Here is a 17898-nt window from a genome sequence, read left to right as displayed (position 1 = left end):
ATGCACTTGCTGAGCCTGTCCCAGGTGCCAGGACTGGAGGGGTGTGGCTGGAACAAGGGGAGCCAGCTGCGGGGTCTGGGGCCAGTGCAAGGTGGCCTCCCGTAGGCCTGTGCCTGCCTGAGGAAGGAAGCGCCCCCTCCCCACCGCCTCACCTTTGCCCCCTGTGTAATCGCTGTGACCTCACCCCGGCCTCCTGAGCCGCGTTTAAAGTCCACCTGTGGGAACGCACGGGCTGAGCAGGGCCCCGATAATCCCTGCCCTGGGCCGTTCCACATCCGGCCCGGTGGGCTGCGTCCCCCAGCCCGCGCTTCTGGCGACACCTGCGGCGGCCGCCCTTCCCCACCGCCCCTGGACGAGGACGACGACCAGGGCACTGGGCACCTACCCCACGACCCGGCGGCACGATGAGGCTGGCCGCCGGCTGCCTGTTGCTGTGGCTCGGCCTGGGCGGAGGGCAGGTTCCTCCGGGCCCCGAGGAGGCCGCCGAGGAATCCTACTCGGACTGGGGCCTGCGGCACCTCCGGGGCGGCTTCGAGTCCGTCAACAGCTACTTCGACTCCTTTCTGGAGCTGCTGGGGGGCAAGAACGGCATCTGTCAGTACCGGTGCCGGTACGGTGAGTGCAGTTGCCCTCCAGGGCGGGGCGGGGCCCGGGTCACCGCCGGTTATCCAGGGCTGTAACACTGTTGGGGTGCCCAGGCGAACCGCAGAGGTGTGGGGACAGGTGGCTCTCATGGAGTGTCTGGGATGTGGCTTACTCAGATGCCAGCTGGCCTCCTCTATGTGGCCAAGGAGGAACCTTTGAGAGGCCGTGCACCTGTGTTGGGGGAAGCAGGTGCGGGGAGTGGGGGGCAGCAGCCCCACGGGAGGTAGTAGAGGGCCTGGAGGAGCTATGGGTGGCCACCCAGGGTTAGAAACCAAGAGGAACCTTCTGCAGTGGCTCCCCACACTAGGCCTGCCAGGGTCATACTGAGTGCTCCCAGCGCCTCCAGGCTCCCTGGGTCTTTGAGGGGCATCAACTTGGCCGGGCCGCTTGTTGCCTGCTAGGGTCCCCTGAAGCCACCTGCCAACCTGCACTCCAGAGGTGGATGGGAGCAGCTGTGGAGTGGCGAGCTGATTCGAGCGCTGCCCCTGGGAAAGCGCAGGTCCTCCCGCCTGCCCCCAGGAGCCCTCCGAGCCCCTGGGGCTTCTCTCCCTGTTGGGCTCCTGTGGGGGCCACGCTGCCACAGCTCAGACCCACCAGCACCGGAGGGGGGTTGCCTTCTCCCACTGCTCCCCATGACACAGGGCGAGCCAGGTGAGCCCGAGAGGCACTTTTTCAACACACTTGGCTGTGGGATCCATGAGAGCCATGCCCCTGCCCCTCTCCTCCGCACTCTCCCCCTTTTAATCTTTAAAGACGGAAATAGTGCCCCTTACACACATAGGGGGACTGTGTGGGTGGAGACAGAAGAGCAACTGGGAGATAGCAGTAAACCACACGCTCTAAGATCACATAGGACACATGGAAATCCATACTCCCCTCCCTGTAAAAGCCTGGTAGGCAGTCCGTTAACTAAGGCCCCCTCGCCCTGGGTCCCCGGAGCCACGAGGTTGTCCAGGGTGGGTGGGCTCAGTGCAGACCCCTATATCCCAGTTTGCACGGATGGGCAGAGAAGTGGCTTGCCTCAGTGGCAGGTGTTGAATGGTCACAGGTGTCTTTTCTTTCCTAGGGCTACATGACTAATACCTGTGGTTTTGCCAACAGTCAACAGCAGGGATTTTTTTTTTCCTTTTTTTTTTTCAAATCAGAGATTAAACCCTCCCCTTCCGAGTAAAGATTTGTACAAATTGTAGCTGCAAGGCCTGGCAGGCAGTTGGGGGAGGGGCTGGTCAACAGAGCAACCAAAGGCAAATAGCTCCTGTCCATGGGATGCCTAAGGGGCCTGGGGATCTGCAGAAGTGGGGGTTAGGTCTCGTTACCTGTGGCTCCCAGAGAGCCTGCAGGCCCTTCCCACACCAAGCCAGTGTCTTCTCAGGCCAGCTCAGAACGCCGACCCCACCAGTAACAGTGTGTCTGCGCTTGGCTGTGTAGCTCATGCTGGGTGTGAGGCTGGGGCTGCACAGGTCTTTTTTCAATTAAAACAGATTGCAGGTCCCACCCTCTAGGGTTTCTGATTGGCAGGTCTAGGGGGTGGAGTCAAAATTTGCATTTCGAAGAATACGCATCAGGTGGCCCCGCAACTGAAGCTGGGGGCTGGCGTGGAGGTCGAGGTTGGGGTGAAGCCGCCTTCCTTTGAGAAAAAGCTGTTTCAAATATCAAGGCCTTTTGCAAGAAGGTGGCATAAACGAACTAGGAAAAGGCTCAGTGCCTGACTCTTGCCGCCCACTACCATGCACCCTGAGGGTTCACCAGGGGAACAAGTGCTAGGAATCACCAAGATGCCAGCACCTAGGGAGGCTCAAGTCCCTTACTACAATGCAGCCGCGTTTTCTGCCTAGAGTGCCTGTCACACGGGACACAACGCACGTGCTAAGCGAGCAGGGCGAGGCTGTGTCATTGAGGGGATAGTAAAAGGGGTCTACAGTCGTGTTCAGCCTGCCACAGTTCCTCCCAGCACAAATGCTGGTCCACCTGTAGTCGGTTGAGGTTCTGATGGCGACGTTCCAAGTCTGCACTGGTCAGAGAGCGGGCTGGGAACAGGACAGGGCGCAGGAGAGGAGCAGACATGCTGCCCCTTCCCGCCGCGCACTAGCTCGGCCTGGAGCTGTGCCGTCCCCTGGGCCGCGCTCCCGGCAGGTGCACTTTGACCAGGCTATGGGAGTTTGGGATCACCGGAAACGGAGGGCGGGGGGTTGTGGAGTGGAGTTTGAGTCTGGGGACAGTCTCGCTGGCTAGGGGTCACCTGGAGGCAGTTTCCACAGCCTGGCCAACTGGCCAGCAAAGTGTAGGGTCTTCCGTATCTTTCTCAACTTTAGAGGAAACGCTGGCACCCCCAGGGCTGGTGAGCACGCTCTGTGATTTGAGGAACAGAGTTTAGTTCTGAGAAAAAAATGCACCTGACAGATACCTTAATTATCAGCCTGTTTTTAAAAATTTGAGTGGACAAATAAGATTAATCGCATTAAAGAGCATGTCCATCATCACCAACTAGCATGCTTTTATAAGCGACAGTCAGAAAGAGTGTTAGATTTACCGACCACCCATGAAAGAAAAACACCAAGTACAGAGAAGATGAGGGCGGAGGAGGGGATCGCCCATCCACGGAGTCCCTTCCCAAATTCTAGGAATCCTTTGGGAGCTGGGAACTGAGTCTAGGTCTCCCACATGGGTGGCAGCGGCTCAGCTACTCGCTCTGGCATCTGTTGCCCGCCAGCTTGCGTTGGCAGGATACCAGAATCCAGGGCAGAGCTGGAACGTGACCCTAGGCTTTCCCAGCAGCGTCCAGCCCTGTTTTCCTATAGCCGGGACTTTCAGAATCTCTTCCTTCAGCCATTTTGAAGTACACATTACATTACGAACCGTGATCACTAGGCACCAGGACACTAAGGCCTGCTCCAGGCTGATGGAGACCTCCAGCTCTTTGCTCAGCATCTCCCCATCTGCTCCCCCGCCCCTGGTAACCACCTGCCTACCCTTTCCATCAAGTCCACGTGCTAAGCACGTATAAGTGAGATCACATGGTATTTGTCTTTCTAGCTTACTTCATTTAGAACAATGCCTTCCAGTTAAACCACTGTGCAGCACATGACAGGATTTCAATCTTTTGTGGCTCAGAATTCCATCGTGTCTCAGTTCCCATCTTGATTCCAGCATCAGTTGATAGGTGGGTTCCATAACACGGCTGTTAGGCGTGAGGAGAGTGCAGGTACCCTTCAACACACGGTTTCAATTCCTTCGGAAATGCATGCAGTAGTGCAACAGTGAGACTGCTGGATCAGTGGCTGGTTCTAATTTTTCTTTTTCCTTTTATGTATTTATTCTTTAAGGAACTGCTACACTGTTCCCAAAATGGCTGTGTTCATTTCCATTTCCATCCAGTGTGCAAGGATTTTTCTTCATGTTCTTTCCAATATCTCTTATTTTTGTCTCTTTGAAAATAGCCATTTTAGAGACTGGCACTTTGGCATAGCTAACTGGGCCTCCATCTGCAGTGCTGAAGTCCATTATCGGCACCAATATAAGCCTCAGCTGTTCCACTTGCTACCTGGCTCACTGCTAATGTGCCTGGGAAAGCAGGTGCTTGGGCCCCTGCACCCACATGGGAGACCTGGAGGAAGCTCCTGGCTCCAGATTAGCCTCATTTTGGCCACTGCATTCACTTGGGGATTGAGCTAACAGGTGCAAGATCTGTCTCTCCTCACTGTAACTCTGCCTTTTAAATTTGAAAAAAAATTTTTTGAGATTTTATTTTTATTGCAAAGTCAGACAGATATACAGCGAGGAGGAGAGACAGAGAGGAAGATCTTTCATCTGTTGACTCATTCCCAAGTGGCTGCAATGGCTGGTGCTGTGCCGATCCAAAGCCAGGAGCCAGGAACCTCCTCCAGGTCTCCCACATGGGTGCAGAGTTCCAAGACCTCTGGCTGTCCTTGACTGCTTTCCCAGGTCACAAGCAGGGAGCTGGGTGGGAAGTAGAGCTGCTGGGATTAGAACCGGTGTCCATATGGGATCCTGGTGTGTTCAAGGTGAGGACTTTAGCTGCTAGGCCATTGTGCCGGGTCCCATAAAAAATTTATTCTTAAAATGAAAGTAGCTATTCTCAGGTGTGAGGCGAGCGCGCACGCAGCATGGCTTTGCATTCGGCTGGTGACTAAAGACGCCGACCCGTGCTCACGTATCCGCGTTCCTCTCTCTGAGGCCCTTGGGCCACGTAAAAATACTGCTGCCTGCTTTCTTGCTATTAAGTTCCTTAACTGCTTCTGAATATTAACTCCTTAAGAGATGTGTGCTTTGCAAATAGAAGGGCCTGGCCTTGTCTGTGCTCTGCGAATGCTCTGCAGCTGCTCAGAATGCCAAAAATGCTCAGCTTGCTGGTTTGATGCAAATTAAAGAAAATGAAAAGAAAAAAAGTTGGTGGTGGCAGACATGCTCATTAGTATGATTGAATCTTATCATTTGTCCAGATTTTTTAGAATAGGCTGATCGTTAACGTATCTGTCACATTTTTTTTTTACATTTAAAAAAACGGGGAATGAGGGAGTTATTCACTTAAAAATTTAGAGCAAGATGTTATGAATATTGGAGTTTGTATTTCTCTGAAGGAGAGATTTCACAGCCTCCCTCAGATCTTTAAGGCAATCCATGACCCACTGGGAGAGAAAAAAAAAAAAAAAAGAGCGTGGACTTAGAAGCCTATAGATTGGCTCTCTGCTGGGGTGACAAAGCTCCCACCCTCTATGTCTGAAGCAGGAGAGATGGGTTCGAGAGTGGTGGGACTTTGAGAACTAACAAAGGGACAATGTCAGGTAAACCAGAACAAGTGGATCCCTCAGCCCATGCAGTCAAGTCTGTTTTAGCAACTGAATCAGAGTTCATTGCCACCGGTGAGTTGCAGGGTCTGCTGGGCTCCGCTGATGTGTTTCGGATGTGGGGTCTGAGTCTCTGCAAGGAGCCAGAGACACGTCTCCAGCCCAGTTCGCTGACTCTCAGCACCTTGGAGGAGCCCGCCGGGTAGGGAGGATGGGCGCACCTTGCAGGGAGCCCTTTGACCTTGGACACAGAGCCAGGCAAACCCTAGAGAGGGCCAGAGGCTGGGTGCCACCCTGGCTGGAGGGTTGAGTCTTGAGTTTCATGGCTAAATCATCCCTCTCTCTTTGTGCTTTTTCTGTGTTGCTGCTGCTGCATTTTATAAGATCAAATCTGTCAGTCTCTTTATGGCTTCTGAATTTTATGTCTTGATTAGAAAACCATTCTCCCATCATGATACTGACAACATTCAGCTGCTTGGTCTGGGAAAGCAGTTAGAGTTAACACATAATAAATGGCTATGGCTTGGTTCCATACAGATTTTTTTGTGGATGCTGAAATTTGACTTTCATAAAATTTTCACATGTTATAAGTATTATCGTCATCCTGGATGATAACCATTGAGAAATATAAAAACCATTTTTTAGCTGGCAGGCTACATGCAACACATGGGCAGTGGACGTGGCTCTGGGGCCATCTCTGCCAGACCCTGGGGCCCAAGATCCACTCATCAACCCCTTCTCCGAACAGCCCCAGCGTGGAAGTAAAACTCATCTGTAGGTTTAGGAAGGTGCTTCGGTCCGGACTTAAACCCCAGCCTATAAACTGCTCCCCTCTGAGCTGAGGCTGTAGACTGCCCAGATGCACACTGTCACACCTTTTTTCTAATAACTGAACAATTCAAATGTCATTTCCTATGAATATTTAAAAAAATTGACTATATTTTAAAAACCCCTCCTTTATCCTGTACTTTATAAGAATGCACAATTCTTAATGTGTCCATATAAATTAAAATGTAAATTTTTAACAGCATCCCCAAAAGTAGATTGGATAGGGAATTCCACTGATCAGCTAAAATATTAGAGCTTTTTCTCCTGGGAGTTGGGAAGTGCCAAAACAGCAGAGGGTGACCCAGGAAAGCACACGGACGCAGATGCCTCGTCAGCAAAGTGTTACAAAAATCCAGCAAACCTGATGCCCTGGGCTGATCTCCATGAAGGTAGCACAGGCACAAAGGAAAAAGCCCACTATCAGTAAGATCTCTAAGAGACATTTAATCACGTGGCATAGTGCGGTCATCTTCATATGTGTACACCTCTAATACACTCTACGTATTTCCCAGTCCTAGTCTCTCTCACTCACACACACACACCATAGGTTAGTAGAGCATCAATTATAAACCATAATTCTCAAGAATCAGACTCCGTAAAATAGACACAGTGTCTCCCCATTACAAATAACAAGATCAACTGAGAGGAAAGAAAACAGCTTTTACACACACACATGCATACACGCTAGAGTGAAATATGGGGTCCCCACTATCCCCAGGGGACCCATTCCTGCACCCTCAGTGGGTACTACAGAACCCCATGGGAGAGCCCCGCCCACAGCACCGAGGCAGTCCCGCTGATAAGCAGAGCGTCCACTAGCTGACTCCTGGGCGGACGCCACGCACAACGTGGATCCCAAGGATGAGTCACCTGGGCTGGGCAGGGCCAGAGGGCACAAGATCGCTTCACACTGCTCAGGCAACTCACCACTGAAAACTCAGAAATCGTATGTTTCTGGGGTTTTTCATTCAGTAGTTCTAGACTGTGCAGGACCACAGTCTAGACACCTGGAACCAACAAATGACAAACTGCAGATAGGATGTGTGGTGGAGGCGGGCAGGGCGGAGAGGAGGGGTCAGCTACTGACAATGGAAGACTTCAAGTTCCACAAAATGAAGAAATTCAGATCCCAAGTGAAGAGTAGGCGCTAGTTTGAGTTTGGGACATGCGGAATCTCCAGGGACTGAGGAATGGGCTTCGCTTATTTTTAAAGTTTTTTTCTTTTTTTTTTTTTTTTAAATCTGAAAAGCTATGTGTGTGTATAAGAGAGAGCCAGAGCGAGAGCATGCGCTTCTATCTTCTGGTTCATTCTCCAAATGTTTCCAGTAGTCAGGCTGTATTTGCCCAAAGCCAAGAAGCCAGGTGCTCCCTCCTGGTCCCCCGCGTGGGTGGCAGGGACCCAAGTCCTTGGATCATCACCTGCCACCTCCCAGAATGTGTGTTAGTCAGAGCTGGGTTGAAAGTTGAGGCAGGGCTCAAGGTCAGCCACTAGCATATGGGATGTGGTGGTCCCAGAAGGTGGCTTAGCGTGCTATGCCACAAATAGCACACAATGAGAAGAACTGGGCTGGAACCAAACCACCTGCATAAAGCTTAGAGCCCAGTGAGCTTCTTGGCATGTGGGGAAGGAGTGCAGCAACACTCCACCCAATATTCCTAGGGAGTCAGATGACTTACTGGGGCTGCAGAGGGAGCACGGAACACCTTGGAAGTAATCCCTGCCCCAGGCACTCCTGTCACAGCTAAGGGAAGGGAATTCCCGCACCGCCGGAGTGTGGCCTGCTGGGAGTTTCCTGAGCCGGACAAGGATCAGAGACCCAGTGTGTTTGTGTCTTTCTGCCTGTCAAATGCAACTGAGAGAGAGAGAGAGACTAGGGGAGAGGGGACATGGTGCCATGGCGGCTTAGAATGGTGGCCACCTTTAATGCTGGCCACCATGTGGGCATAATTTGAGTTCCAGCTGCTCCACTTCCCAGCCAGCCCTCTGTTATGGGCTGGGAAAGCAGTGGCCCCTTCACCCATGGGGGGGACCCAGAAGAAGCTCCTGACTTGGATGCGGATTGGCTTTGGATCGGCTCAGCTCTGGCCATTGTAGCTATTTGGGGAGTAAACCAGCTATTGGAGGATTTCTCTGTTTCTCCTTTCTTCTATAACTCTGACTTTCAAATAAATAAACAAAAGGAAAAAAAAATCTTTAAAGAGAGAGAGCAGGGGATATCCAGTTATAATGGCAACTGGCATAGTTATATGTTGACTAAAAAACAAGTTACTCCAAAGCATAACATGATACACATTGTATCACACCATTTCTGGGCTCAGGTTTCTCCTGAGGCCATGGTGCCCTCACAGCCATGGATCTGCCACCCCTGAAGAAGTGAGTGGGGCTGCAGATGTTCCTCTCATGTACATGGCTCCGGCAGATACCTCTCCACAGGCTGTCCAAGCTCCAGGGTCCCCCAAAGGGGGTAAGAGGAGAGAGAGGGAGGGCCCAGACAGATGTCTGCTGGCTAAACTGGGCAGGTAGCTCAGCTCCACTCCCACCACAGCCTCTGGGTCACACAGAACAGTTGGAGCTGGTATTGTGGGACACAGGCTGGATACCAGGAGGCGAGAGTCCTGGGTGCTCCCGGACCACACATAGGGCACACCAGCAAATGGCCTGAGCTCCTCTCTTCCCCTCCTGCTCAGCTTTAAGCCCCTGGTCGCAGCTTTCAGCCAGGTGCCTGGCTGCCCCCAGGGGGTAAAGCCTTCCCCTTCTTGCCCACTTCGCTACTAGGTGTGGATATAAGGTGAGTAAGAAGTGACAGATGGAATAACTCCTTCCACCGATGCTGTAGGCCATCATGGACTATGAGAGCCAGCGCCACACCCTGGGGTTGGCAGGGCAAGAAGCCCAAACCAGACTGTGTTCCAGAGAAGTGGAGGCTTACCATACCAGCTTCGTGATGCTTATGTTTGTGGTCTTAGGAGATAGTCTAAATTGGCTAATAAGATACAAATAACAGATTTATAGGAGATATAATACATGCATAGGAAAAATGACTCTCTTAATGGCCATAAAGGAAGACCTAAATACGTGAGAGCTGGCCTGTGCCTGGGTTCTGGAGGTGGGGTGGGTGGGAGGACTGATCATTCTAAGGAACAGAATGAGGCAGTGCAAAGGAGCTCTGTGTTTAACTGTTCAGTACACACAAAAAATATTGCTGGGAGTTGGCAAATGTTAGCATTTAGTCTGTTTGAGTAGTAGGTACCTGGGTGTTTGCTTTCCTCCATTTCTTAAATATTTCATATAAAATAATTAAAAATAAATACCTGGTATAAGATTAAAGGAAGAAAAAAGAATTTGCAGCACCTCTCCTGAGGCTCGATTCTCAGCATGTTTATTCAATCATGGTGCTAGGTCATCGTGTTCTCAAAAGAGATGGGGAAGTGGAAAAAGGCCTGAGCTCTGGAGACAAACAGGACGTCTGAATGGCTGCCCTGCTTCCCTCACTTCCTGCATGACCTTTGGCAAGTCCTGTAACCTCTCTTTGTCCCTTGCATCTGGATAAAGGGATGAACCACCTGTGGCATGGGGCAGGTGGCTGGAGTTGCAGTTCATGTTCCTACGGCTCTGTGCTTATGACCCAGGTTGCTGCTGGGCGCCTGGGGGACAGCAGGTGATGGTCAGGGCCTGGGATGTGGGTCCTGGCTCCTGCTTTGACCAGCGCTGGCTCTTGTAGACACTTTGGGAGTGAGCAAGCATAAAAAATTTTCTCTGTCTTCCTCCTTCCCTGTTACTCCACCTTTCAAATAAATGAATATTTTTAAAAAGATTTATTTACTTTGTATTGGAAAGGCAGATTTAGAGAGAGAAAAGACGAAAGATCTTCCATCGAATGGTTCATTCCCCAGATAGCCACCAACAGCCAGAGTCAAGTCAATCCAAAGCCAGGAGCCAAGAACTAGTTCTGGGTCTTCCATGCCAGCACAGAGGCCCAAACACTTGAGCCTTCCGCCACTGTTTTCCCAGGCCATAGACACAGGTGAATCGAAAGGTGAACTGGACGTGAAGTAGTGCCCATATGGGATACCAGCACTTGAAGGTGGAGGATTAGCCTATTGAGGCACTGTGCCAACCCCTTAAATAAAGGAAAGGAAAGGAAAGGAAAAAGGAAAGGAGAAAGGAAAGGAGAAAGGAAAGGAGAAAGGAAAGGAAAGGAAAGGAAAGGAAAGGAAAGGAAAGGAAAGGAAAGGAAAGGAAAGGAAAGGAAAGGAAAGGAAAGGAAAGGAAAGGAAAGGAAAGGGAAAGGAAAGGAAAAAGGAAAGGAAAGGGAAAGGAAAGGGAAAGGAAAGGAAAGGAAAACTCAAATGCCCCCTCCTGCAGACCTGTGTCCTAAGGTTGCCTTCGACTATGGTGACTACCATTGAGAACAGCTGACATCACTTCTCTCCACACATTAGCAAGCTCCTAAAAATAACTCAAAAGCTACACCATGGCAATCAAAGTTTTTCTGACTGTTTCTGCTTGGTTCTACGATATAGAAGCCTAAGAGTTTCACCAGGACTTTTGCCTTGCTTCTTTGGTAGACAGGACTTCATCTGCTTCTACAGAATCTTGCTAACCTTCCTTCCGGTCCAGGCTAAGCACTGCTGCAGTGCTGTTAAGACTCTAGTTCCTGCAGCATGTGACCAGGTGGAGGTCTGCTTGTTCTGTGAGTGCTGGGTGGTCCTCAAGTACTGGGAGGACTAAGAAACGGTGAGCCACAGTGCGTTTTTCCATGGGTCTGATCTTCAAGATGACGTTCTTGCACAGTGTTGGAACTGTTAGGACCCAAGTGCTCAGGAAGGCCTTTGTGTCTGCAAGTGTCAAAATGGCATGCAAGTTATGATGTTTTTATGAGGCCATCATTGTGACTGCATCATTTGGATGTGACTATCTGATGAGGAAACGCACAATGCTTTTAGCCAGTTTTCATTTTATGTATGTTCCCAGATGCTTGATCTCTAACCCCACTTCCTGCTTCTTCCCTCTCTTCCTCCCTGCTAGGAAAGGCACCGATGCCCAGACCGGGCTACAAGCCTCAGGAGCCCAACGGCTGCAGCTCCCATTTCCTGGGTCTCAAGGTACCAGAAAGTGTATGCATGGCCTCACTGTCCTCCTGGTTGGCTGCTTCTGACTAAGCGTCACTTGAGTCCCCAGTGATGGTGGTGACCATTTATGGGGTCTGGATGAGCCGATGGTCTTGGCAGTTTAAAGTGAACATGAAGGAAAGGAGAGGATTTTTAAAGAAGATACCCATTTCTTTGCTGAGCCTCTGATATTGAATCAAAATGGTGACATCACCACCACAAACCTTGGTTAAGCCTACAACTTCATTCTTTAACTAAGTGGACCAATCCAGGGCTGGGCTGGTGCAGGCTCAGCCTGGCCCTCAGGAACCACGGTTGCAGCATCCTGACTTCCGCAGGTGGGGAGGGAGGGTTTATGTTACACACGACTGCCCACTTATCCTCTACTTGGTATGGAGGGAGTTTAGCCAGGGATAAAAAAAAAAAATGGGAGGGTGTCCCAAAACCTCCTGTCTTTGCAGCCCCACAGGTAACTCCACCCCCTGGCATGTCACTTCAATTTGCCCACTGGCCCAGGATGCACTTGCACTTCATCAGTGACCTGATGAGCTGTGGTCACCTATAAGGGACACCTGGAGGTGCCAGGCAGCTCCCAGAAAACCTCACACACATTAAACCTTACCCAGACTCCATGCTACTTGTACATCCAATTAGTGGAGGCATAATTACAGTGTGACAAGGAGAGCAAGAATTACTTAAAGCAAGAGAATGTATTCACTTGGGAGTGTGAGACACCCCATCAGAGGCCAGAGAAACACCTGTAGGGAGACAACAGGGTGGGTAGAGGTAGGGGAAGAGCAAGCCTCTCCCATGGCCTGAAGTTCCCTTGAGGAGGTGACCCCTGTTTACAAATGGCATGCAGTCTGGCCAGGGTTTGGTGTGTGTGAGGTTTCCTGGTGCCTCCACATGGGGTTTAATTCTCACACAGCCATCATGGCATCTCCTCCTTGCTAGTCCCCAATGAGTTGCTGATACAGGGGAAGCTGGCACACTTGTTGGACATGTGTACCCGCTCTCCAGGTTAGAATAATTGTGCAGGTCTGCAGAGACAGAGAGGTGGGAACAAGGTTTCCTGGGCTTATTGACTACCCGCCCCTCTCGCCCAGCTCCGCCACATCACACTGCCTCTTTGTCAAACAATTGGCCTCTGTGGCATTTTAGAATCCTCTTTTTTTTTTTCCAAGACTATTTTGTCCCATCTGTCACAGTTGTCTTAATATATTGATTTTGTTAGAAAAACACGCTTTTGGTTGGATTTTAAAAAAAATATATGAATCTCTTATTTCATGGGGGAAGGAGCCCCCTTAAATGTACTGCTCTTGGGCACTGTGTGGCTGTGTGCCCAGCCTTGCCCCCAAACATCAACATGAACATAGAAGGAAGGCTATTTTTGCAAATACATACTATGTTACGGAGAACACCTGTGTTTGGCTGACAAGTATCTTACTTCAAATTGGTTAAGAGTTACAGAAAAGGTCTGCCCCCTCTCATTTAGTACCTGTTCCAGAATGCCCAGGGTCTGCCAAGTGAATGGCAGCCAGTCAGGGCTGCCTGTGCTGTATTCCATGTGGCAGAGGCCAAGAGGTAGGTACCACAGTTCACTTCAGGTGTGGGATGGTGGGATTCGCCCCGAATCACAGAGCAAAAAGCTTTTTATCTCTTCGTGGAATCGACTATAGTGTTTTAAACTAAGAATGCTCTTGTGTTGCTTTAGGTGATCTTAGGATGAAAGTTCAAATACGAGAACTGCTAAGGACCCCTGAACAATGCGATTCTATAAACAATGTAAATGTGGTACAAGTTGGGTAACTCAACTAATGTAATGTCACACACAGTTATCAAATAGAACTTTTAAATATAAATAGGTCAAATTTTATACTATACTGTTTTCATTTTATCTGAAAAGCAGAGACAGTTTCTCCTTCCACTGGTCCACTCCCCAAATACCTGCAGCATCCAGCAATGAGCCAGAACAAAGACTCAGACCTCAGTCAGGACCTCCAGCCATGTGGAAGCAGGGACTTATGTGTTTCAGCCATCATCCACTACTACCAGGAGCTGGATTGAAAGTGCAACAAGGGGGCCCGACACAATAGCCTAGCAGGAAAAGTCCTTGCCTTGCACATGCCTTGCACACCCTGCACCCACGTGGGAGACCTGGAGGAAGTTCCTGGCTCCTGGCTTCGGATTGGCTCAGCTCTAGCCATTGCTGCATCTTGGGGAGTAAATTAGCAGATGGAAGAGCTGCTCTTCTCTGTCTCTCCTCCTCTCTGTATATATGGCTTTTCAATTAAAAAATAAATCTTAAAAATTTATTTAATAAATCTTAAAAAAAAAGAAAGTGCAGTGAGGACCTCAGCCAGCCACTCCAATGTGAAATGCTAGTTCCCCAAGTGACAACGTAACTGCTAAGTCAAATGACTGCCTTGGAAGCTTTTAAGATTTATTTATTTGCTTGAAAGAATTAAAGCAAGCGAGAGAGAGATTTTGCATTGCTGGTTCATTCTGCAAATAACTGCAAAGATCAGGGTTGGGCCAGGCCACAACCTGGAAGTGGAGCTTCATCTAGATTTTCTGGGTGGGTGGCAGGGCCCAAGCACTTGGGCCATCTCCACTGCCTTCCCAGAGACATTAACAGGGAGCTGACTCAGAAGTAGAGCAGCTGGGCCTTGAGCGGCTCTCATAGAATGTCGTCATAGGAGGTGGCTCAACCAAAGGCACCATAACACCAGTCTCACCAATTAAACAGCTAGAAACACACACACACACACCCATGCACCCTGAAGACACACACACACACACACTCATGCACCCTGACACACACACACACACACACACACACACACACACACACACACACACACACACACACACACACACACACACACACACCCCCCCCCCCCCCCCCATGCACCCTGAAGACAGTGCGGTATGGCAACATCCTTGAGAAATGCTGGAGTTCCCCTGCAGAACTGAGGCTGCATTTCCTAAACTTTTTATTCTTGGAATCTGGGCTCCAGCAAACTCTCACATGGAAATATTAATATTCCAATTGCCTGCACAAGTCCTAGAGGTCTGTTCTCTTGTCTACCTTTTGGGGCCAGCATGATGGTGATCACTGGACTAATCTTTTGATCTCTACTTTCATCACTGCAGTACTCTGTGAATTTAAAAATCCCTAAAATCTAATAATAATAATAATATGACAAAAAAAGAGTCAGAGCCCCTTTTTGAACTATTTAGTAAGTCACAATGAAAACCTACACTGTGACTCTCAGTTGCTGCTGTGCCCCGGCTGACCTGAACCTGGGGCAGGAGTTGGGAAACAAGGCGGGCAAGGTTGCCTGAGGTCCTTGGGGTAGACGTGGCATCCATTTCCTTCTTTCTCCTCCCTTCAACTCTCCTCAGATGGACCTGGGCATTCCAGCGATGACCAAGTGCTGCAACCAGCTGGATGTCTGCTATGACACCTGTGGTGCCAACAAGTATCGCTGCGACGCCAAATTCCGCTGGTGCCTCCACTCCATCTGCTCTGACCTCAAGCGCAGTCTGGGCTTCGTCTCCAAGGTGGAAGGTAGGCACCTTCAGGGCCAGGAGTTCTCTTCCTGTTGTAGCATGGAGATGTAGCCAGAGCCCCTGCACTTAAAGGCTTGGAAGGAACCTGTTCTACTTTTCTAGAACATTCTTTCCAGGGCAGAAGGGGCTAGCAAAGAGCTTCTGCCCCAGAGTTCTTGCTGTCCTGCCCATGAGCTGTTGGCCTCACTCCTGATGGCAGAGACTGTGTCAAAGCTTTGCCAGGAAAAGAAAATTCTGTCCTTAAATACTGGAGGAAAACTGCCCAGCTGACTAGGGTGATCCATTCCATTATTAAATCGTTTTTCCATATTCAGAATAATCTGTGTAGAACACCTAGGCTTTGATGTAAGCCTCTGTCTTTGTGGTTTTTTTTTTTATTCTCCTCAGGATAAACTTTTTAAAATCTTTTTCATGTAAATGTATGTATATATCATGTAAATGTATGTTCTTAAACACTGCCTATCCACCCTTCTTCTAGAACTTGCTCTGTAATTTCTTTTTTTTCCCTAATTTACCACAGGACAGGTCCTTCACCTTTAAGCTTCTGAAGCCAAAACCCTAAATAGCCTTTTAGCCTCGTTTTAGATGGCAAAGGTTGAAATTCAGGTGTCTAAGGAGGCAGGCCAGGTTGGCAATGGGAGGAACCCCAGATCTTGCTCCCAGCTCCGTGTCTGGGGTGTAGTCCCAGAGCGACTGTTCCAGGGTGAACAGACATGAATACTGAGACAGGCCCAAATAGAGCAAGTATCACTCAATTCTCCATCTCCAGTGAGTGATCGAGTGCCCGCAGTTATCTGGGCTAAGGTTACGTCCTCCCAGCAATGTCTGCTTAGTCTGTTTCTTCAATGTCTCTAATATCCCACTTGCCTGGCTAGTGCGGATTAACCTATTCTCTGTGTCCCACCAATCTATTTTCCTATTGGACACACACACACACACACACACACATTTTTTATTTTTTGGATGCCAGGGAGATAGAGACAGACAGAGAGACAGTGATGGATTTTCCACCTGCTGGTTTACTTCCCGGTAGCCATCACTGTGCCAAACGAAAGCTCAATGTGGATCTACCATTGTGGATGGTAGAGACCAGAGTATTTGAGCTGTCACTTGCTGCCTGCCAGGGTGCACACTGACAGGAAGCTGGAACAGATGTGGAGGAGTCAGGGCCTGAACCAGGCTCCCTGACATGAGATGCAGGCATCCCAAGTGATGGCTGCACCACTGCCCCAAATGCGCCTCCTCCCAGGCCAACTTTTATATCACACAGACTGAATCGCCTCCACTCAGAGTCTAACTCACTTGAAAATTCCTCCCCCTTAATTATTCAATACAAATGTCTTGGTGTGACATACATGGTGTCTGGTGGCTCAGGGCTGGCCTATGTCTCCAGCATTCCTTGGATGCTCCTGATTTATCTCCTGGTTGGGTTGCTGACCCACTCCTTTCTGTCCCTGGGAACCCTCTGATTGCTCACTTTTGGTTGATGGGTCAGTTTAATGAAGCTACAGTCCACATCCTATTCACTAATCAAAATGCTTTTTAGAAATATGGTAACCAAATTATGCAAGGAACCTCTCAATCCATTTCAAGACATTTTCATCATCCCAATGAGGAAACCCCTAGCCATCGGCAGCCACTCCCCCAAGTCTCCCTGTCCAGCTCGAGTCAACAAGCACTGTATCGCTACAGCCTCACCCATTAAGGGCATTTCATATACATGGTGTTACACCATGTGCAGTCTTCTACCAAGCAAGGATTATTCCTGTTGAGGAATCTCCTCCCTTTTTATGGCTGAATGATAGGTGGAGGCAGCAACCAGTGCACATCAAAGTAGGATTTAAACGTAAATTGGGGGCAGAGAGCCGGATGCTTAAGACACCTGCATCCCAGATCAGACTACCTAGGTCCAATACCCACTGTGCCTCCTGACTCTGGCTTCCTTCTGAAGCACAGCCTGGGAGGAAGCCTTGACGGTGAAGGTTCCTGGGCTCCTGCTCTGCATCGGATAAACTGGCTAGAGAGCCACAACGCTGCAGCGGCAGAGCACCTGCCCAGCCCTGGCTGGGATCATGCCCTCCTGGGATCTGTGCTGCTTCAAGAGCTCTCGGAACCCTGGGGTCAGCCTTCCGGTTAACCCTGACCTTTCTCTCCCTTTTTCTCAAGCAGCCTGTGACTCCCTGGCTGACACCGTGTTCAACACCGTGTGGACTCTGGGCTGCCGGCCTTTCATGAACAGCCAGCGGGCAGCGTGCATTTGTGCCGAAGAGGAGAAGGAAGAGTTGTGAGGGCCAGGCGGCCCCTTCCGGGGGCTCTCCACTGTCAGCCATGGAGCCAGCAGCCTGGCAGGTGTGCCCTGCTATCTTCCGGTCGTTTGGATGCCACAAGACAAGAGACCGGAAGGGCTGTCGGAACATCCCTTAGAGGGGAAATTGACGAAAAAAAGCTGTGAAGTGACTTGAAGGCTGCTCTCTAGTGCTGCTCTGCATACCCCAGCTGCTCCTACCTGGAAACTTGCTGACTAAACCACAAGCTGCCCCTGCGTTCCAGGACCTGATGGGGAGTGAGGTTCCCAAGTGGAAGGTTGGGGAGCCCAGCCATTTGGGACGCAGTGACTTCCCTCGGGCCCTCGGGCCACCAGTAAGCATTTCACATTCAATAAATTGTACTTTTCAGAACATTTCGAAAGACATGAATGCATTCCATTACCTCCAGAATGTTTCCATGTGACTTGGAAGAAAACAGAAGTCCACCTGGCAATCCCGCCGCTGACCACAGCGGTGCTCACGAGGCCGGAGACACAAGCTGGTGCACAGGGCAGTCTCACCTGGGAAAGGCCACGGCCGTCGAGTCAGGTGGAACTAGAGCTCCGGAGTTCCTCCTGTGGGTATTTCCAGCGCCAGAATGGTGTTGGGGACTGCTGGTGGAGACT

The 17898-nt window shown here is 50.1% G+C and overlaps 1 protein-coding gene across 2 annotated transcripts; it reads left to right on the top strand.

The window, feature by feature from the left end:
- Positions 1 to 404: 404 nt before the first annotated feature.
- Positions 405 to 17294, top strand: PLA2G12B (phospholipase A2 group XIIB). 2 transcript variants are annotated; one of them, XM_040976088.1, is made up of 4 exons: positions 405 to 615; positions 11308 to 11396; positions 14799 to 14964; positions 17133 to 17294. In XM_040976088.1, exons 1-4 carry the CDS (start codon positions 405 to 407, stop codon positions 17252 to 17254), a joined length of 588 nt encoding a protein of 195 aa, XP_040832022.1. In that variant the 3' UTR covers positions 17255 to 17294. The 2 variants fall into 2 exon arrangements, with proteins under 2 accessions (XP_040832022.1, XP_040832023.1); XM_040976089.1 differs by having other exon boundaries at positions 17136 to 17254.
- Positions 17295 to 17898: the final 604 nt, after the last annotated feature.

The sequence above is a fragment of the Ochotona curzoniae genome, unplaced genomic scaffold (assembly GCF_017591425.1).
Source record: "Ochotona curzoniae isolate NIBS_2020 unplaced genomic scaffold, NIBS_Ocur_1.0 contig_2692, whole genome shotgun sequence".
Classification (NCBI taxonomy): Eukaryota; Metazoa; Chordata; class Mammalia; order Lagomorpha; family Ochotonidae; genus Ochotona; species Ochotona curzoniae.
This window is presented reverse-complemented; position numbering and strand designations above follow the sequence as displayed.